General features: G+C 44.1%; 1 protein-coding gene across 1 annotated transcript in view; it reads right to left on the reverse strand.

Moving 5' to 3' along the window:
• The window catches only part of LOC130367880 (A-kinase anchor protein 8-like), a 71,584-nt gene that overhangs the window by 31,143 nt on the left and 18,186 nt on the right, over nt 1-22,255 (reverse strand). The window contains exons 3-8 of the mRNA XM_056570835.1: nt 17,537-17,819; nt 16,081-16,183; nt 10,416-10,453; nt 10,265-10,301; nt 7,132-7,195; nt 6,707-6,848 (exon numbers count right to left, since the gene is read on the reverse strand). Of these exons, the coding sequence (XP_056426810.1) occupies nt 6,707-6,848; nt 7,132-7,195; nt 10,265-10,301; nt 10,416-10,453; nt 16,081-16,183; nt 17,537-17,819 (667 nt within the window). The remainder of the gene's footprint in view (nt 1-6,706; nt 6,849-7,131; nt 7,196-10,264; nt 10,302-10,415; nt 10,454-16,080; nt 16,184-17,536; nt 17,820-22,255) is intronic.

The following is a 22,255-nucleotide window of genomic DNA, read 5'->3' on the forward strand; positions in this document are numbered from 1 at the left end:
AAAAATGGGGTGCCTTGGTCCAATCAAACAATAGATTAAAACAAACACAAACTATGATTTAACACTAATAAAATGATGTCATCAGGTATGTGATGTCTTTACCAGACAAAGGCAGAACTCAAAAGAAGATTTTTTGCACTCACCATAAAATCTCTTTCTCGTACCCTTCATTGGGGGACACTGATGGGTATATTCTCTTGCCACTAGGCGGCGCTGACACTAGGAAAAAAAGTCGGCTCCTCCCTGGCAGGATATACCCACCCACTGGAAGTGAGGTTTTGTCACAAAGCAGTAGGAGAAAAATACAAAGAAATATGTCAGAAGGACCCTAGAAAAGAATCCCAGAGAAGCACTCTAGAACCAGAAAAGAATATCTGGACAAAAAAGAATAAGTAGGTGGGTGCAGTGTCCCCCAATGAAGGCTACGAGAAAGATTTTATGGTGGAGCACAAAAAAAAAAAAATCTCCTTTTCTCGGTCACTCTTCCTTGGGGGACACCTATACTGATGGGACATACCAAAGCAGTCCCCTAGGGAGGGAAGAACAACCACTAGGGAAAGGGGATCAGTCCAGAGACCGAACCCACTCAACCGTAAGGCCTGCGGTCCATGGAGACGGACTGGGACGCCAAAAGGAAAGGATCGTCCTTTGCAGAGGCTCTAAACCTACGTCCATATAGAGAGACAAGGTCGACTAGGAAGCCAGATGGGCCAGAACCATCCAGGAAGGAGGTAGGAAAACAACTCCACGTAAGGCTGGGTTCACACTACGATTTGAACTACGGTTCCTGTATACGGCTGGGAGGAGGGGTGGGCGGGAACCGTAGTTAATGTATGTCTATGAGCCGACCGGAGTGAACCGCAGCCTCCGGTCGGCTCCTTTTTCTGCCATATGCGGTGTCCCGACCGCAGGCAAAAACGTGGTCGACCACATTTTTGCCTGCGGTCAGGACACCGCATACGGCCAAAAAAGGAACCGACCGGAGGCTGCGGTTCACTGCGGTCGGCTCATAGACATACATTAACTACGGTTCCCGAATACGGCTGAGTGCGGGCGCCGCGAGTAAGCCCCGCCCACCCCTCCCCCCAGCCGTACACGGGAACCGTAGTTAAAATCGTAGTGTGAACCCAGCCTAACACAGAACCAGACAGGGCTAGCCCGGCTAGAAAACAAAAATGGAAAAGGGCACAAGAGAATCCCATCCAGTGTCAACCGATTCAAGATAACACGGTGGAAAAACAGCAGGGAGAGCAGTGGATGCCTGGCAGAAAGAGGGCACAGAAGGTGGAGACCAGAAAACCACTGGAAAAAAGAAAGACGGAAACAGTCTAGAGAGACTTGGTACAGAAGATTGATGAACCGAACATCTGCAGACCCAAAACTCCCATCCAGGGGCCCGCCACGAGCACCTGAGAGGCAAAATAGCTTCAATGGTGTGATCCAGATGACCGGAACGCCCTCCATCTCGAGAGAAAATGGACCCCGAAGGAGGAGACGGAAGGTATTAACGGCCAAAAAGCAGAACGGCCAGAAAAGGGGGCATACCAGAACGATAGACCCGGAAACTGGAGGTGCCTGAGGCACCTGGAAGACGAACATGGAAGAATAAATGGCCAAAAAAGGAACGGAAGACCCTGAAAAGGAGCATCCCGGAACACCGGAGTGGCCGAAATGGGAAGAAAGGAGGTTCCTGAATCTCCTGGAAGACTTACACCTGAAGGATAAGGAAACCAAACATCCACGCAACGCTCGGGGTGACGAACTTCCATGACAAGACAAGAAGAAATGCGCACATAGAGACCGCCCCACAAATGTGAAAACGGAGAAGTCACGGAAACAAAAGTGATCCCAGCTGGGACACCTAGGCTCTGAAGACAGAAAGGTCACACCAGAAGACCGTGGAGTCAGTGTAGCACAACTGACAGACAAGGGAAGGAGGAACACACCTTATGAGGGAGAGTGTGCGCCGAGGGGTGAGGAGAGCAATGGTAGGACTCAAACAACAGACGGTGTCTAGACCAGCTGTCCCCAAGCCATACAGATGGAAACCACCCCCCCACTACAGAGGAGAGTGCCATGGCTGCATGAACAGGAGTAGATAACCATGAGAAAGGAAAAGGGCCAGGCTGCCATAGTGGACAGTCAGCACACAGGCTGAGACAGTGCAAAGCTCTTCCGAATGCTTTCAGTAAAAAACCAAGGGCCCAGCCAGATATCCCACCTATATAATGAGAAGAGAGAGATGGCTCCATCTCTGTAGCAAAAAGCACACAGCGAAATAGTCCCCCTAGAGGAGGGGTACAAGAGGTGGTCGGGATGAAACTTAGGAACTGACCTTGCAAACCCCCGGATTCCCATACACCCGTGGAAGTGGAATTTTCAAAGTGCACCAGGCACTGTAGGAGCAGGGGAATGACACCCTACCGCCCTGTGGCCAACCTGTACAGGAATCCAGGGAGATACCTGGAGGCATAGGGGGAGCATGGAACTGATGACCCCCCACCAGGCCCCATACAAGAACAGAGGAGCTCAACCGCTGCAGACCTGTGGAAACAAAACTACAGGAAGGCCCGAGGCACACCCCAGCGACAGAAGGAAGGTGGGCACTACATGTGCAGAGGGACCGTAGCATACGTAGGGCCACAGACATGGAGACCTCACGAGTAGTGGGGTACCAAGACTGCAAACACGGAAGAAACCGCAGACATCCAAAACTCCGGCAACATGGAAGACCGGCTCAGCACCCAACAGTGTGTCACAACCATGCCCCTTGCAGCCTACGTGGACCTCTTAGAAAGGGAAACAGAGAGTGCTGCTGTTGCTGTGAAAGGCCATGGAACCTGTAGGAAAGTCCACATACCATCTCCTAATGGTGCCACACACCAGAACTGCTGCTGCAGATGCAAGAGAAAAAGAAGTTATGTGGGGCAGGAAACAAGCAAACACTGATTGAACTTCACATAGAAGAGAGTCACCGGGCTGCTGTCGCGGGAACGGCAGGAAAGGGGAGGTGACCTGGTGGATTAGAAACCATGTAGACACGGTGTGGCTATATGGCATAGGGACCATGGCCACACCGGGTTCCACATTCAGAGCCACTCATTGAAAGCGGCCACCAGCCCTCAGGCATGAGAGCGGCAGGCATGTAGAGAGGGACCTGGTAAAGCAGGGAACCTGCAAACCAGTAAGTGGTGCATTGTACAAGGCCCATGGAGCAACATGGGGTGACTCACTCGGAACTGAACCTCGGCAATGCATTACCTGAACTTCTGTTCTCTGAGCAGAAAATGTATGGTAGTTGACCTGATGTAGCAGTAATCATGCAGACAACCATCTGGCTGACTGGGTTAGGATTCCTGAACGCACAGGATCACTCCTTCGAACCCTCCTATGGAAAGTTGGGTACCGGAGTGCAGCCGAGCTAACAGGCGACCTGGCGGAGAAGGAGATCCAGCAGACAAAAGTCTGGCGTACTGGCATCAGTCCCATGTAAATGCAGGGACCCACATCCAGATTCCTCACACCAGCAGTGAGGTACGGGAACCTGGCTATGCCTGCGGCAGCCCTGAGATGGGAGACAGACGGTGGCAGAACCATGCAGACAACAGTCTGGCTGAACAAGTACACTTCCAGGCGCTGGCTAAGAGGGTGCGACAGCCAGGTAGGCAATGACTGTGCCCCTCTGTCACATGTGGGAGGGAGGGGAGGCCTAAGAGAGCCATGGATAGTATCCCCGCCGCCCTGAGAATGGGGGAGGCTGAGAAGCTGCGAATGGTATCCCCATCACCCCATACAGGGTCCATAGGACACGCTGGGTCACTCCTTCATAAACCTAGCACAACAGTGGGGTACCGGAACTTCAGCCGCAAATACATCAACTATGCGATGAATGACAGGCGGCAGAAGAGACCACGCAGACCCGTCTGGCTTACGGGCATGGATCCATAGCACACAAAAGGGCACTCCATCGGACACTTCGCACTAGTAGTGGGGTACCGAAATTCCATCCATCAGCTGTGTGATGAATGACAGGCAGCGGAGGCAAACCACTGTCTGGCTTATAGGTATGGGTCTCTAGTAGACAAAGGGTCACTCCTGTGGATACCTCGCAGTGGAGTACTGGAATCCAGCCGCGGATGCGGCAGCTGCAAGATGAGTGACAGGCGAGACTACTGTCCGGCATATTGATTTCAGGTCCAATCCCTGCCCACAAGGGGACACTTCCACGGAGACCTCGCACTGGACATGGGGGTGGGGGACCTGGAGCACTAGCCGCAGATGCGGCAGCCTGTGAAGGAGGGACAGATTGTAGGCACAAGCCAAGAACACCACCTTGATGGGTGACCAGTGGACATGACAGAGGGCATGCAGCTCTGGCAAGGAAAGTCTGTACTAACACAAAATTTGATTTGTGCCCCCCAGCAAGTATACTAGCCATTTGCCATTCCATAGATTTATATCTTCAGAGTTTATCCCAAGTTTTCAACTGTGAAAGCGACCTTAGCATCCGCCAGGAATGCCAATGCCCCCCCCCCCCCCGGGCTAATGGGGGGCATACTCACCTCAGTTGCCACATACTCACCTCTTGACAGCTTCAGCCAGCATTAGGCCACGCTGCCTTATACTAGGCTAAGATAGCGTGGCGAGCAGGGGCAGTGGGGGACCCTGACCCAGGGTACAACCTCCAGGCGCTGGCTGTTGGCGATAAGGGGTTGACGGCCCATACTCTTATGTTCCATGCCCCTTTGTCGCATATGGGATAACAGGTAGCGCCATTCTCCTGAACACCCACCTGAAAAAGGGAAAGAAAAAAGGAGATAAAAACCTTACTAAACAGCCCTTACTAGAAAATAATTTTAAAAAGAAGACCAAGTGTGGGGAGCTCCCGGACCTGTGTCTTGCCTCCTACTGACACTAGCTAAAACTGATTACCTCACTTCCAATGGGCAGGTATATCCTGCCAGGGAGGAGCCACATTTTTTTTTTGCAGTGTCAGCGTCTCCTAGTGGCCAGAGCATACACCCCATCAGTATAGGTGTCCTCCAATAAAGAACAACCAAGAAAGGAACATTTATTATGAATAAATAGTGCGTAAAGAAAAAACAAATGATACATATTTATACCAAACATATAAAAAGGCGACACTAACAGAAAACCTAAGTACTCACTTGCATGGTATTTTTAGTCCATGCAGCTCTGGCAAGGAAAGTCTGTACTAACACAAAATTTGATTTGTGCCCCCCAGCAAGTATACTAGCCATTTGCCATTCCATAGATTTATATCTTCAGAGTTAATCTCAAGTTTTCAAGCGGGCCCATAGGTGCTAGAGGGAAAGCGTGCTTATAGAGCAATAAGTGGCCTCCCCTTGAGTTTTAGACACAAACAAGAAATTTGGATTTTATTTTTTTACTTGCACTGTGAAGCCAGAGATCATGTGGATTGGCTACCAGTAGTAACACTTATCTATTGTTTATGTGCAGTTTCAGCAGCCCTGATGTAATCAGTCTAAAACTATAAATACCCCCACTCGATCAGTGTGTGACAACTAATGCCCTACAGCCTCCTCATGATGCAGTTATTACAGCGAAACATGTTGAGGATAGCAAACGAATGTTTTGACAACAGTGTTTCTGGTCTGGTAGTGACAAAGTTCTGCAGCCTATGGTCACAGTCTATGTCAGCTACTTTAGAGTTAGTTATATTTTCTGCTATACTATAATAGGATTGGTAGCCACAGATTTAGACACAATAGGCTAGATTTATCAAAACCTGTGCAGAGGAAAAGTTGCCCAGTTGCCCATAGCAACCAATCAGATCGCTTTTCATTTTATATTTCAGAGGCCTTGTGAAAAATGAAAGAAGCGATCTGATTGGTTGCTATGGGCAACTTTTCCTGAGCACAGGTTTTAATCTTCTATCTTAGAGGTCACTAATATGATAGGTATTTCTTTCATTACATGTATAATAAAAGCTAAAACTTTTAGGAGAGGGACACTGACTAGGGTTTTATGTGACCTTTGCACTCTGTAGTTTCTCCCTCCCCCATAGACTTCTATGGGCAGTTATAACCTGATAGTTGAGTGAACTGAACTTGAAGAATTGATAAGTCCAGAATAACGGCAACAAGAATGGAGTCTGAAAAGAGGAAAAAGGGCATTTTTCTCTTATAAGATATATTACAAAGTTTATTTTAATCGCTTGTACTATTGATTTATGCAAAGTTTCTTAGCATAGCTTTCTTCGTAATCATTTAAAACAGCATTCCCAACCTGTTGCTTACCAGCTATTGCAAAGCTACAACTCCCATTATGCAATGACAGCCAAAGGTTATTTGGGGAAAGAGGAAAGCCAGGAACATCAGGGAGCCAGTTGCTCACCATGGATTTATTTAGTGGCATATTTCTAAATTTGCAAATCAATCTTAAGAGACTCAAGAGTCTTTCCAGCAATGATCACATACATGGTCACTTTCATTACTGACTGGTAGTAACTAGTTGCTGTGGTGTCTGTAGACAGTGTCTCGGTTTACCATCTAATGACTATACAAAGCACAGCATGCTGGACTGAACAGGAGGACCAAAAATATTTTGGTCTACGACGCGGACATCAATACACAACCATGAATAGGCTGAATGCAAATTATTGTTTTATCAGTGTGATAGCCTGGAATTAGAGTAATAGGAGGACAGAGATGCCATGGTATACCTCTACAAAGTCTGCCTCCTTTTTGGCAAGTTTACTAGAAATTCTCTCGAAATGCTCTTTATGAAAGCGGGTCTGCATGTGCATATTCCACTCCTCCTCATAGAATGTCCGGAACTGACATGGATCGCAGGAAAACTGGATCCTGAAAGGAAGACCACTTTTGTTATTTGGGTTTATTCCATATTATTTATATATATATATATATATATATATATATATATATATATATATATATATATATATATATTATTTATATATATATATATATATATATATATATATATATATATATATATATATATATATATATATATCTATCTATCTATCTATCTATCTATCTATCTATCTATCTATCTATCTATATATATATCTCTGTAAAAGATATAACGTACGTAATTTTTCTCAATATACTCAGGACCACGTACCTATTCCCCAGATTGTGATCCAAGATTTCCTCCTTGAGCTCTTTGCTAGATGACTGTGTACTTTCTGTTGGAAAAAATCAGTCAAAGGTGAAGTCAGGTGGCTCGGGCCCAATCTGGAATCTCCAATAACCAGGGGCAGAAAACTGAGCAGCGAAAACCAATTCTGAGACTTCCCTGATGCTTTTAATATAAGCAATAACCTACAGAAAAAAAATATATAGGTGCACAGCGCACCATAGAGCATTCTTTTCCAACCAGGGTGTTTCCAGCTGTTGCAAAACTACAACTCCAAGCATGCTGGGAGCTGTAGTTCTGCAACAGCTGGAGGTACCCTGGCTGGGAAACATTACCATAGAGCAGGGGTCGGCAACCCCCGGCACGCGTGCCGCTCATGGCACGCGGGGGCGCTTTTGGGTGGCATGCGGGGCTCCAGCTCGAGATGCGCTTGCTCCGCTAATGGGGATCCAGGACACTTGTCCGAGATCCCCACACGAGCGAGCGCCGCTAAGCTGTGTACGCACACACAGCAAGTCTCCTCTCAGTGTGAGCTGCAGGACCTGCGGCTTCACTGAGAGGAGACCTGTGACCTCTGCCCCCACGAAGCGCAGGCGCCGATGATGTCACTCATCGGCACCTGCACTGTAGTGGGAGAAGAACGCAGCCAGCATGTGCTGCCGCAGAGATCCCGGACTGCGACATAGGTGAGTAAGAGTTTCTTCTTTTTTTTATGGGATGGGGTAGGGGTGCAAGTGATGATAGGATTTGTTGGGGGGGGGGGGGGGGGGAGTGCAAGTGATGATGGGGGGGGGGGAGTGCAAGGGATGATGGGATTGGGGGTTTGCAAGTGATGGGGGGTGCAAGTGATGATGGGGGGGGTGCAAGTGATGATGGAGGGGTGCAAGTGATGATGGAGGGGTGCAAGTGACAAGGAGGGTGGTGCAGGGGAGGGAGGCACAGGTGACAGGGAGGGGGATGATGATTTAAATGTGAAGGAGAACTGGCTACTTCCCTACCTGGCTACCTATACAATGATAGGGGTGCAAGTGATTATGGCAGGGGAAGGGGGGTGCAAGTGATGATGGGGGGGGGTGCAAGTGATAATGGGGGTGAAAGTGATGATGAGGGTGAAGGGGGGTGAAAGTGATGATGAGGGGGAAGATGGTGAAAGTAATGATGAGGGGGAAGGGGGGTGCAAGTAATGATGAGGGGGAAGAGGGGTGCAAGTGATGGGGGGGGGGGAGGAGGGTGCAGGTGACGGGGAGGGGGCTGATGATTTGGATATGATGGAGCACTGGCTACTTCCCTACCTTGCTACCTACACAATAACCTGCCTGGCTACCTACCTTATTAATTTCCTGGCTACATACCCACCTACATAGCAACTTACCTACAGAGCAACCTAATTACCTAACTACCTACCTATCTACCCAGATACATACATAGCTACCCATTTACCGACCTTGCTACACCTATGAACTTACCTTCATATCTACTTACCTACCTGCATAGCTACCTACCTACTTATATCCAAGGAAAATCGTAGCTCACCAAAGTATAAAGTGCAGAATTCAGTGCAGTTATTTCCATTTCAAACAGAGTTACAGAGCAGGCTACGTTCCGTCGCTTCTCATGCTTGACAAAGGAGAAGACAGGTCGTGGAAACGTAGCTTGCTCTATAACGCTGTTTGGAATGGAATAAACTCCATCGAATTCGTCACTTCTGGGGACTACACTGGAAAAATGCAGAAACTAAGATGTTTGTCTTGCAGATGCTGCAGTGATGGGTTTTGGCTGGAAGAAGTAGTCATGGTGGTCTGAGCCAGATGGAGAACAGAAGGAAAGCGGCCGCCGCCGACCGTAAAAGACGTGAATTGTGAGTCAGTTAATGTAACTGTACGTATAGTATTGTGCAACATGACTGGGGTCTGATCCTGGGGTCTGTATTATGGTGGGTGGTGATCCTGGGGTCTGTATTATGGCGGGTGGTGATCCTGGGGTCTGTATTATGGCGGGTGGTGATTCTGGGGTCTGTATTATGGCGGGTGGTGATTCTGGGGTCTGTATTATGGCGGGTGGTGATTCTGGGGTCTGTATTATGGCGGTTGGTGATTCTGGGGTCTGTATTATGGCGGGTGGTGATTCTGGGGTCTGTATTATGGCGGGTGGTGATTCTGGAGTCTGTATCATGGTGGGTGGTGATTCTGGGGTCTGTAATATGGTCCAGATTGATTCTGGGGTCTGTATTACACAGGTCTGAGTTAAAATGGTTGTTCTCACTGTAAGGTCCTTGCAGCGAGAGCAATATATAGGGACAATTCTGTAAAAAAACCACCTTGTGACAAGCCACACCCTCCACAAACCCCACCCATATCAAGCCACACCCATGTTGCCGGCACACCAAGCCACTTCGAAAAAAAATTTGGGCACAGCACTACCAAAAGGTTGCCTACCCCTGCCATAGAGCAATACCCCATGTCATAATAGAGTGCATATAGTGAACTGCTCACAATCCTATTCAGATAAATGGAATATTCAGTTGCTGCATGTGAAGCGTATGGACAAGGTTTCTACAAACCCCATCCACCCTTCTGCTACTGTAATTAGAGATGACCGAACTTACAGTAAATTCAATTCGTCACAAACTTCTCGGCTCGGCAGTTGATGACTTATCCTGTATAAATTAGTTCAGCTTTCAGGTGCTCCGGTGGGCTGGAAAAGGTGGATACATTCCTAGGAAAGAGTCTCCTAGGACTGTATCCACCTTTTCCAGCCCACCGGAGCACCTGAAAGCTGAACTAATTTATGCAGGATAAGTCATCAACTGCCGAGCCGAGAAGTTTGTGACGAATCGAATTTACTGTAAGTTCGCTCATCTCTAACTGTAATACACTGCAGATTTTCTGCATGTGAATCCGAAACAAAACATATCTGCCCTGTGTGAACATAACCTAAAGGAGAATTCTAGTTTCTCAAGATCTGTTTGCTGTAAAGAATGAACATTTTCTTGAAAACCACGAGGAGTTAATACTTTTTAAAGACCAGCTAATGTGGAATGTAGAAAAGGTTATATTCCAAAATGCATTTGTTTTTCAATGCGCCAGTGAACCAGAGGATCAGTTTAGGTTCTTTTTACCTGTTTCCTCCTGTGTCCCAGCTTCTTGTTCTCCGTCCTGGAAAACAAAATGAAGACAAGTTCTATAGCTGGAGCTGTATATACAACATCCACATGAGAACAGACTGAAAGGTGTCAATTGTAGCCCTGACCAGTGATACACAGAACTTACACTCATTGTGCCCTGGGCCAGTTCCTCATCATTGCCATCTGGAAAAAAGAACAGAGTTTTTGAACTCAGTTGGTAAATGTATTTTCAGGATTTACACTACGTGTAAGAGTAGTTCAGAACATCCAGACCAGTTTTTCCATTTGTTCTTGATCTAAATTTCTCATTTTACATCACTATCATGTGACCAGTACTTTAACCCCTTAACGACGGAGGACGTAAATGTACGTCCTGGTGATGTGGTACTTAACACACCAGGACGTACATTTACGTCCTAAGCATAACCGTGAGCATCGGAGTGATGCCCGGATCATGCACGGCAGGCCCCGGCTGTTGATCGCAGCCAGGGACCCGCCGGTAATGGCGGACATCCGCGATCCCACGGATGTCTGCCATTAACCCCTCAGATGCTGTGATCAATACCGATCACGGCATCTGCAGCATCGCAGTCACTTAATTGGATGATCGGATCGCCCGCAGCGCTGCCGCGGCGATCCGATCATCCAGCACGGCAGCCGGAGGTCCCCGCAGACCAGAGCAAAGATGACCGATAACCCTGATCAGTGCTATGTCCTATACATAGCACTGAACAGGATTAGCAATCGAGTGATTGCTTTAAATAGTCCCCTATGGGGACTATTAAAGTGTAAAAATAAAAGTAAAAAAAAGTAAAAACGGAGTGAAAACGAAACCTTCCAAAATTAGCAAAATTGCGGTTTTCTTTTTAATTTCCCCACACAAATAGAATTTTTCTGGTTGCGCCATACATTTTATGGTAAAATGAGTGATGGCATTACAACGGACAACTGGTCGCGCAAAAAACAAGCCCTCATACTAGTCTGTGGATGAAAATATAAAAGAGTTATGATTTTTTGAAGGAGAGGAGGAAAAAATGAAAATGTAAAAAATAAAATTTTCTGCGTCCTTAAGGCCCAAATGGGCTGCGTCCTTAAGGGGTTAAAGGGGTACTCCGGTTGAAATTTTTTTTTTTTTTCATATCAACTGGCTTCTGAAAGTTAAACAGATTTGTAAATTACTTCTATTTAAAAAAAATGTTTATTCTTCCAAAACTTAGCTGCTGTATGCTCCACATAAATTTGGATAGTTCTTTTCTTTCTGACCACAGTGCTCTTTGCTGACACCTCTGTCCATGTCAGGAACGGTCCAGAGCAGGAGAGGTTTGCTATGGGGATTTGCTCCTACACCTAGATTATGTTGGAGGAAGACAATGACGTTTATCAGTTTTAGGTTCGGTCAAAAAACCGGATACAGGGCAAAAATAAGCCGACCGGAGTCACTATCTAACTCCGGCTGGCTCAGTCAAATGAATGAGAAGAGGGCCGGGTCCGTCCGGGATACGGGAGAGCCCGGTTTTAACTCTCATCAGTCTTATCCGGTCCCTGTATAGCCAAAACGTAGCATAAACCCAGCCTAAAAGACATGGCTGGATGCGAGCTATGACTGAGCGGTTAATATACAGGGTTACATTCTGTTCAGAAAGAACCATAAAAGTAAGAAAGGGGGAGGGGTTTGCTAATACGTAAAATCCTGTCTAGGGCCCATTCTGAGAGAAGACATAGGTGAGGAAAATGATCATGTGGAGTCTCTATGGTTGGAAATAAGGGGAAGTGGTAAGAACAAGAGGTTACTGATTGGGGTTTGTTATAAGACACCAGGTATAATGGAAGCAACAGAAAACCTACTAATAAGAAGAATGGCTGGGGCAGCAAAGAAGGGGGAAGTTATTATGGGGGACTTTAACAACCCTGGTATAGACGGGGAAGCTGAAACCTGCAGGTCCAGCAAAGGAAATAATAAAGGACAATTACCTTTCCCAACTAGTGCAGGACCCAACAAGGGGGGGGGGGGGGGGCTTGGGGTCACTGCAGGACCTTATACTAACAAATAGGCCAGACATAGTATCTGAGGTAAAGGTAGAGAGTCATCTCGGTAACAGTGACCACAGCATAAGTTTTTATATATCCTATAGGTGGATGTCTACTAGTGGGGCTACAAAAACATTAATCTTATCCATTTTTTTTTTCATTCTGCCCAGGCAGCAACAAAATAATAATGCAGAATTACACAGCGCCAACATGGGTTTATGCAGGATCAGTCCAGTCAGACTAATCTGAAGCTGTGGATGCTATATATCTGGACTTTTCTAAGGCATTTCATACCATGCCACACGAAAAGGTTAGTACAAATGAGGATGCCTGCACTAGGGGAGGATATATATGTATATGGATTAGCAACTGGCTCTGTGACAGGAAGCAGAGGGAGAGGAATCAATGGAACGTAGTCTGGTTGGGTGAACCACAGGGGGTATTACTGGGACTACTCCTCATTGTTAATTACTGATCTTGTAGAGGAATTACGGGGTAGAATTTTTATATTTGCAGATGACTCCAATCTCTGTAAGGTGATCAACATAAAGGACAATATAATATTACAGAGGGTTCTGGGGAAGCTGGAGGCTTGGGCACAGACACGGCAAAGGTCTAACGTAAATAAATGAAAGGTTATGCACTTGGGCCGTAAAAAACAACATGTACAATTATGTGCTAAATAATAAAACATTAGGTGAAACTTCTACTACTTTAGTGATCAGTGCCAGGTAGGAGCTGTCAAGGCTAATAAATTCATGGGATGTATCAAAATAGGCATAGAGGCTCGGGACAAGGACATAGTTTTGTCTCTGTATAAATCATTAGTCACCACATATGGAGTATTGTTTTTAATTTTGGGCATCTGTATATAAGAAGAACATGGCTGAACTGGAAAGGGTGCAGAGGAGGGCGACAAAGATAATTTATTAATGGTATGGGAGTATTACAGGACCAGGACAGGTTATCAAGCTTGGGTTTTTTTAGTTTAGAGAAAGGGTGTCAAAGTGCACCTGCCATTAGCAAAAAACGTTTTGTATAATGTAGAAGATAACATATGTATATTTGTAATTAAGGGGTTAAAATATAAGGAAACCACACAGTCAATGGTGTAAATGTTAACATTTTTTAAATGAAAATTGATCATAAAGTCCCATCAAAACCAAAATGGTACTGAGAAAAACTGTAGATTACGAGAGGAAAAAAAAAAAAAAAAGCTCATACAGCTCTGTATATACGGAAAACAAATAAGAGTTCTAGGGGGTCAGAAGAGGAAAATTTTAAAGCATATTAATTTTCATACAAAAAGTTATAATTAAAGTAGCAAAATAAAACTCATGTAAAAATGGAAGCCACCAAAAGTTACATGGAGTGTTTTTAACTTTTGCCCAACAAAAAATTTAACAGATTTTGTGGTAATATTAGTGAAGTTATTTGTGGCACAAAAAAATAAATGAAAAAAAGTCCTCATATGGGTCTGAAGGTGGAAATTTGAAAGTATTATTGTTATTAGAATGGAGCGAGGAAGAAAAATACAAAAAAATGTAAATGCGAAGTCCTTAAAAGGGGTACTCCGGTGGAAAACTTTTCTTTTTTTTAAATCAACTGGTGCCAGAGAGTTTAACAGATTTGTAAATTACTTCTATTAAAAAAATCTTTACCCTTCCAGTAGTTTTTAGCAGCTGTATACTACAGAGGAAATTATTTTATTTTTTAATTTCTTTTTTGTTCACAGTGCTCTCTGCTGACACCTGATGCCCATATCAGGAACTGTCCAGAGCAGGAGAAAATCCCCATAGCAAATCTATGCTTCTCTGGACAGTTCCCGACACGGACTGTGGACAAGACAAAAAAGAAATAAAAATTTAAAAAAAGAATTTCCTCTGTAGCATACAGCTGCTAAAAAGTACTGGAAGGGTAAAGATTTTTTTAATAGAAGTCATTTACAAATCTGTTTAACTTTCTGGCACCAGTTGATAAAAAAAAAAAAAAAAAAAAAAAAGAGAATAATGATGTTTTCCATTCACATTTCACGTTCACAAAAAAGTGAACTAACCCTTTCCCCTATTTTAAATAAAATAATGTAATCAAAAAGAAAAACATAAGTGGTACCGCCGCTTGCATTAATGTCCAAAATATTAAAATATAATGTAAATTAAATTGCATGGTCGATGGCTTAGACGTAAAAAAAAAGAAAAAAAGAAAAAGTCAAAATTTGCATATTTTTGGTCACATGTACCATAAAAAAAAATATTAAAAAGTAAATAAAGTCCAATAAAATAAAAAAATTAAAATAAAATAGTATTAGTGAAAACTACAGATCATGGTGCAAAAAATGAGCCCTTATACATCACTGTATGCGGAAAAATAAAAAGCTATAGAGGTCAGAAAATGGCATTTTTTACTTTTTCTTTTCACCCCACAAAAATGTTTTTTTTTTGTTTCGCCGCAGATTGTTATAAAATAAGTTATATCATTACAAAGTACAATTGGTGACACAAAAAACAAGCCTTTATATGGGTCTGTAGGTGCAAAATTGAAAGTATTATGGTTTTTAGAAGGGGAGGAGAAAAAAACTGAAGTGCACAAATGAAAATCGGCCTAGACCTTAAAGTAGAACTCCGGAATACAAAAATTATCGTCCATACTGCTGGAAATAAAAAAAATAAACAGGTACATACCTTCCTTCGCTCCCCCGGTGCCTGTGGTAACCAGCTCCGGTCTCCGCCGCGATCCTCTTCCTGGTTGCCGGCGAGTCATACTGCGCTCAGCCAATCACCGGCCGCAGTTAAGTCCCGACTCGGCCGGGGATAGGCTGAGCGGCAGTGTGAGAACGCCTCAAGACACACAATTCTTCACTACATCAGCAACTGCTGCCGGCGCCGAAAACGTCACACTGCCGCTCAGCCTATCGCCGGCCAAGTTTGGACTTAGCTGCGGCCGGTGATTGGCTGAGTGCAGTATGACTCGCCGACCACCGGCAACCAGGAAGAGGATCGCGGCGGAGGCTGGAGCCGGTTACCGGAGGAGCGAAGGTAGGTATGTACCTGTTTATTTTTGTACTGTCGGCAGTATGGAGAATAATTTTCCTGTTCCGGAGTTCTCCTTTAAGGCCAAAATGGGCTTGGTACTCTAAGGGTTAAGGGGTACTCTGGAGGAAAAAATAGGTTTTCCAAGCAACTGGTGCCAGAAAGTTAAACACAGATTTATAAATTAGTTCTATATATAAAAATCGTAATCCTTCCAGTACTTATCAGCTACTGTATGCTCCAGAGGAAGTGGAGTTGTTCTTTTCTGTCTGACCCCAGTGCTCTCTACTGCCATCTCTGTCATTGGACAGACTGGAAATAACACTTCTAAAAGGCTTACAGTACACTTGTAAAAAACAACCTCTTCGCGACCCATGAGGGATGTAGTTATCATGGTGCGCTCAGGGTGTATGGAGTGGTTTTCTAGTCCACTCCAATGCTGGCCACCCCAACTGGTTTTAGTAGCTGGGGGCCACTGCTAATAGCCTGCGTGCGGTAATTGCCACTGCCGGCTATTAACCCTTTAGATTGCTTTTGTCAAAGCTGACAGCGGCGTCTAAAGGGACCTTCTAACAGTCCCTGGTGGTATAGTGGGGTGGATCGCCATCCTGCAGCGGAGGGGTGGGGGCCATCCCCTTTAGAGGGCTCCAAGGCAGATGTGTCCCGACATACCCGGCATGACACGCTCAACCCTGTATGATACCTCCATAGTTGTTGGTCTTTGACTCCTGTATAAAATTCCTGACACCTCACCTCCCTCTGATCCCGGCTGCTCGGACTTCTTGTTCGCCGCAGACGTCTTCATCCTTTTAGCAGCTGGCTGTCCTCCTTCATGAGACTTTCTTTTCTGTTCTCCCTTAAGAAAAGAAAGAGAAAGTCAAAGAAACATGCAGTAGTGCATTAGTGAACCCCCTGTAATCTGATATTTGATAACACACAGTCTTACCATTCAGCTCTCACAATAGCACAGTAACAGTAGTTTTGCAGTATTGTACAAGAGCATGACCAGAAGCATGAGCAGAGAGGACACATTTTAGCAGCACATTTTGCTGACAGCCTACCAAGTAGCTACATAAGGAAGTCCTAAGTATGTTATGAGGTCACTGGCTGCAATACAGGTTCTATAATAGGAGGATAGAGGGGGCCCCCAGTTTTGGTTTACATCACTAAGATGCTGCAGTCACTATTGAATGCCAAGATCAAAGTTATCTCCAATCTAAGCCATCTGCCTGTCACAGATATCCTGTAGGCTTTGTGTATGTACAGATGTTGTGCCTATGCCACCACTATCTATGATCCTGGTCCTAAAAGTGTATTTGTCAGATCCTACAGAAGGGGAGTGCCCTCCCTTGTGGTGGTGGGAGGTGATTGGTGTGTGGTGGAAGGGGTGTGTCCCTCCCTTGTGGTGGTGGGAGGTGATTGGTGTGTGGTGGAAGGGGCGTGTTCCTCCCTTGTGGTGGTGGGAGGTGATTGGTGTGTCTGCTCATGTAGCCTTGTCCATAATTCATCTCTTGTCCATGACTCATGGACAAGCTAATGCAGGACTGGTTAGTGTCCCGAATTTTCAGGAGCCGTTTATTAAATATTTAAAAAAAAATGTAAACAACCATATTACAAATTATCTTTATTTTTCATCAGTAACAACATATAAAGAAGTTTTTGGATCTGACCAGTGCCCATTTAACGGCAAACTTCCAGTACTAGAAATATGAGGCATGTCGCCAAGAGTTATTCCTACAAAGTATATTTTATGATCGCTGGGACCCCCACCCATCACCAGAACAACGATACAGAGGGCACCCATTTCTACTCCTTGTACAATCACAGTTTGGAAGAGACTTAATTTAATTCCATTTAATGTCTATAGAGCTAATAAAGTAATTAGAGTACAATGCTCGGCTGTTTCCACAGTAAATTTCACTGATCATTTTTTAGTCCCACTGTGGGGACTCCTCTGACAATTTAACACTATAATATATAGTAATACTTTTGTATCACAGTGTATAGTGCGTGTCATTGTTAACCATCTATAGGGTTAAACAGCTGGGTTAAAAGTTACAGCTGACGCCCACTGTTGAACCATAATAATACTAAGTATAATAAGGTTAAGGCCCTTCTTGGTCTCTATGGTGCTGTAAGAGTGAGGTATCATAGAAGTGTGCACTTAGTATCACAGTACAGATTTGTCATTGACAGATAGTTTTCTTACTTTCAAACTATTTTCTTGTAGCTTGAACCCTCCACCATAGAAGAAGTTATCCACAAATGGCTTCACATGCTTAAATTGCTCCCTCTCCGGAAACAGTGGTTGACTAGGTTGTCTTGCACCTCTTTCGGGTCTAGATGGCGCAAAGTTACCCATGAAGCCCCCTCTTGAGTCACCTCTCCCCCATGGCGAAGCGTGATTGGGTGGACCCTGAATTCCTGGTCCTCTATATCCTCGCTCAGGTTCAGAATAGCCGTATCTGCCTCTTTCTGGTCGGTCAAAGTAACTGATGGGAAAAACAAAAATAAGTGTTTTCTATGGAACTGTAATATCAATTGTTGGATCACTGGATATTATCATTCATGCACATCTAAAAAACAAAAACAAAAAAAAAAAAAGTGTTTCAGAAGATATCCATCCTTGATGTGGTGCTTAGAAGGATGCAATGCTGGTATATGGCAACATCCCATCCTCACACAGCCAAATCTTTTGGTAAGGCGGAAATAACTGCTTGTAGAGCTCAGTGACAGGAATGTGTGGAGCCACAGATCTGGAGTAGGGTACAAAAACATTTCTGCTGCACTGAAGTTTCCAAGTGCACAAAGGCCTCCATATAACTTACATGGAAGTAGTTTGAAACAACCAGGACTCTACCTAATTCTGGCTGCCTGACCAAACTATTAGGGGAAGAAGGGCCATGGTACGAGGTGACCAAGGAGCCAATAGTAACTTTAGCTGAGCTCCAAAGATCCTGTGTGCAAATAAGAGAAACTTCTAGAAGGTCCAGAACCATCACTGTAGCACAGCACCAATCTGGGCTTTATAGTAGAGTGGGCAGAAAGAAGCCGCTCCTCAGTAATAAAAAAACATGTGAAGTTACAAAATTCTCTGGAATTATGAAACTAAGAATGAAGTTTGAACATTAATTATAAGTGTCATATCTGGAGGAAACCACACACTGCCATCATCTGCCCAATACCATCCCTACAGTGGGGCATGGTGGTGGTAGCATTATACTGTGGGGTGTTTTTCAGAATCTGGGACAGAGAGGCTGGTCAGGGTTGAGGAAAAGCTGAATAGAGCAAAGTAGACATATTCTTAATGAGAACCTGATCTAGAGCACTCTGGACCTCAGACTGGACAAAGGCCACACAAAAGATCCAATTGCTGGCCCTTTGACACAGGGCGATTATCTGGAACAATCGTTCCTAGGAAAGCTTATTTGCCCGATAATCTGCCCGGATAATAGGGTCTTGAGTAATGAGTGTTGTTGGTGGAAAAGTCACTATGGACACAATATTTTAACAGTAAGAATATTAGGTTATAGGTTTCAGGTCATTCTAAAAAATAAACAAAAAAAATGTAGGTGTAGATATTTGCCAAATGTGAATCTAAAGAATAGGATGTCGATTTGTTTAGACAAGTATATAGTCGCACTAAATTCACAGTTGCGACTTTTTCAAAATTTCCGTTAAAGGCAAGTTTGTAAGCCAGGTCTGACCTGGCTTATACTTGAGACTTTTTGAAGGGGGTTTGCGACTTTTATTTGCTTACGTGTGACTTTCGCAATGACAAATTCCCAACCAATGCAAAGTGAAGATTGAAAATTGCTTAGGTAGGGCTGATCGGTATTTTTTTTGCTTACCCACAAACGTAGCACAAAAAATTGCTTAGGCAAACGTGCAACTTTTTGTGCGACTTCTGTAAGCAAAAAAATAAAAATAAAATAAAATTCTTAAACCCTTGATAAATGTCCCTCAATAAAAATCTTTAAAGCATTTTATGCTGTTAGCGCTTGATCATAGAGTACAGGCTTGTGTCTTGTAACTTACAAAAATACTAAAAAAAACGTTGTCACATGTTCATTCAAATGGAAACTCTGGTCAGGAATTGGAAAAGACCAAGACATGGAAATGGATTTACAATATAGACTTCAAAGTATATAGCATTAAACAAAGCTTATGTTCGTTATATTATATACATTATATTTAATCATATGCTTCTCGCAAGTATTGTGTATCCCTCTGGTTAATCGGTTATACTTTGTTATTAAAAAAGAGCAACCTATTTATAAAAATTCATTCCTAAGGCGGCTTCTACTAGCTACAATACCATTATTACTGCTCAGATGACGCACAATAATGTGAACACACTACTGACTCATAATCCCTAATATGTCATGATCAGATCTAATCTTTGATTAAAGGGGTATTGCAGCCAAAGACATCTTATCCTCTATCCAAATAGGGAATAAGATGTCTGATCGCAGGGGGCAATCACGCTCCCTCCCATAGACATGAGTGGAGGGGGCTTGGTGTGACATCACGAGAGGGCATGATGTGGCGTCATGTCTCCAGTCCCGAAACAAAGCTTTCTGAGACTGGAGACGCAGCCCAGCATAGAATGCGGGTGCTGCACGGAGATCGTGGGGGGTCCCAGCGGCGGGACCCCTGTGATCAGACATCGTATCCCCTATCCTTTGGCCGGAATACCCCTTTAAGACCATGTGGATATTTCGTATTCAAGACAAACATCTTATGGGTTTCTCTATTTATTAACCGTCTTCTAAGGTTACCACCTCTAACATGATTCCTCACTTTTTCAATGCTCACCACACGTAAGCCACTGACATCTCCTGCTCGTTTGTCTTTAAAATGTCAACTACGAATTGATGTGGGGTGTGGAAATTTAATTTAAAAAAACTACTTGTCCACGGGACTAAAAACAGGGCAAAATCTACTTGTCACTCGTGACCCCACTTGTCCGGGCCGATTTTCGCTTTTACACCCTTGTTTTTCTCCTCCTCATCCTATAATAGACATAACTAACTAATATAATGATACCTTTTATTTTTTTCATAACATATGCTCCGAAACAAAAAAATCTTGGTGAAGTAAATTGAAAATTATGTTTACATGTTTTTATATAGGAAGAGAGGGTGATTTGAACTTTTAATATGGAAGGGGTTAATGTGTGTATTATAAACTTTTAATAATTTTTTTTTTTTAACACTTATTAGTCCCTTAGACTTTTAGGAGGAATCATTAGATTCCTCATACAGATCAATAGTGTTCTATTGAACTCCATTGATAAAGCCTAGTCCAGCCAGGCTCTATCAATGACAGAGCCACGGACACTAGGGAAACAGAGGCAAGCCCTCCGGCTACCTCTATACTGGATCGCCCCCTGCAATTGCACCAGGAAGCATTCACATGTCCCTTTAGACGCTGCTGTCATTGACAGCAGCGATCAAAAGGGTTAATAGCCAGCCGCAGCGGTTGCCACATGCTAGCTATTAGTGGCGGCCTCCGGCTACTGAAAACATCCGGGGGGCTGCAGAGTATGGAGAAAGCACGAGTCCAGAGCCTTCTCCATACAGACTGCTGAGCGCCGCTGCGCTCATTGGGGGCTTCCAGGTCCGGCCCCACTTGCCTGAAGCAGGGCTAAGGACCTGAAAAATTGACCTGCCCGGAACTGCATGTCCTGGGCATCGGGCAATACAAATTCCACATCCCTGTATCTTTTGACTGCGTACATCTGAAATATGGGGCCTTACTCTAGTGTTAAGGAAATTTCCTGTGCACCCTACATATTGACACCGGCACAAAATACATGAAGCCAAATACACCACTGAACTAGTGTTACAATTAATTTACTCTAACACTATAAGTTCTATTGGTAGTAAAAGAGGAAAAACAATCCGTCTGTTCCATAAAGTCACACGTAATACATCGACTGTGACCGCAACCCCAATTGCTAACACTCCTTAACCAAGTGCTATAGCTATCAATAAGGGAATTGCTGTGAAACAAACTCTGGGCCCCTCCTAGACACCACGTCGGGGCCCTTCTAGACACCACGTCTACACCCGATGTCACTGATTTCTTTAATACGGGATATTTTTCTAATACTGGAAGATCTTTACTTATAATGTTCCTAATGCTGGCAAACTGAGCGCTATATGAAGTGATCAAGGTAGGTCTATGTCGCTTACTTTTAATATTCTGCTTATCTCGATCTCTTCTAGTACTGCCCAATACAAGACTGTCTGTCCTGTCCACTATCACATGCCATCTGAATTTCATTCTCAGAATAGCCCTTTGCTAGAAAATGGTCCTTCGATTTACTTTTTTCTACTTTGAATACATTGTCATCAGCGCAATTACGCTTCAAGAGACACAGTTTCCCAAAAGGAATGTTCTTAATCACATACTTCGGGGGACAAGAAGCTGCAACCAAAATAGAAATGTTTGAATTCTTTTCTATATGGGCTAATAATAATAATCTTATTCTCCCAAGACGACATGTGAGGTCAAGAAAATTCACAGCCTCTACTGAAATGGGAGGTGAATTGAATAGCATATCCCCACCACTATTGGTCTCATGGGGTGGGAAGACCCCCTAGTGGACCTTGGGAAGGGAGTGGAATACTGGCATCACTGAATTTTTTACATACATGTACTAGGATCACAATAAACCTCTCTATATACACTCCTATCTGACAGCATTTCTTAATTTTATATATTATACAATGCAAAAAAATATCTCTGTAAAGTAAGATCTTGTGCAAACTTAACATCAAGAATTGCTTTAAATAACTGAAATTTACAAGATGCCACAAAATTAGGTCCTTTACTCAATAACTGTTCCTGTGAGGTGGAGAGTACACAAGCTGACAAATTCAATACTGGGGTTATCTCGGAGTCAGGAGGGAGAGGGTAA

This window comes from Hyla sarda, chromosome 4, assembly GCF_029499605.1.
Source record: "Hyla sarda isolate aHylSar1 chromosome 4, aHylSar1.hap1, whole genome shotgun sequence".
NCBI lineage: Eukaryota > Metazoa > Chordata > Amphibia > Anura > Hylidae > Hyla > Hyla sarda.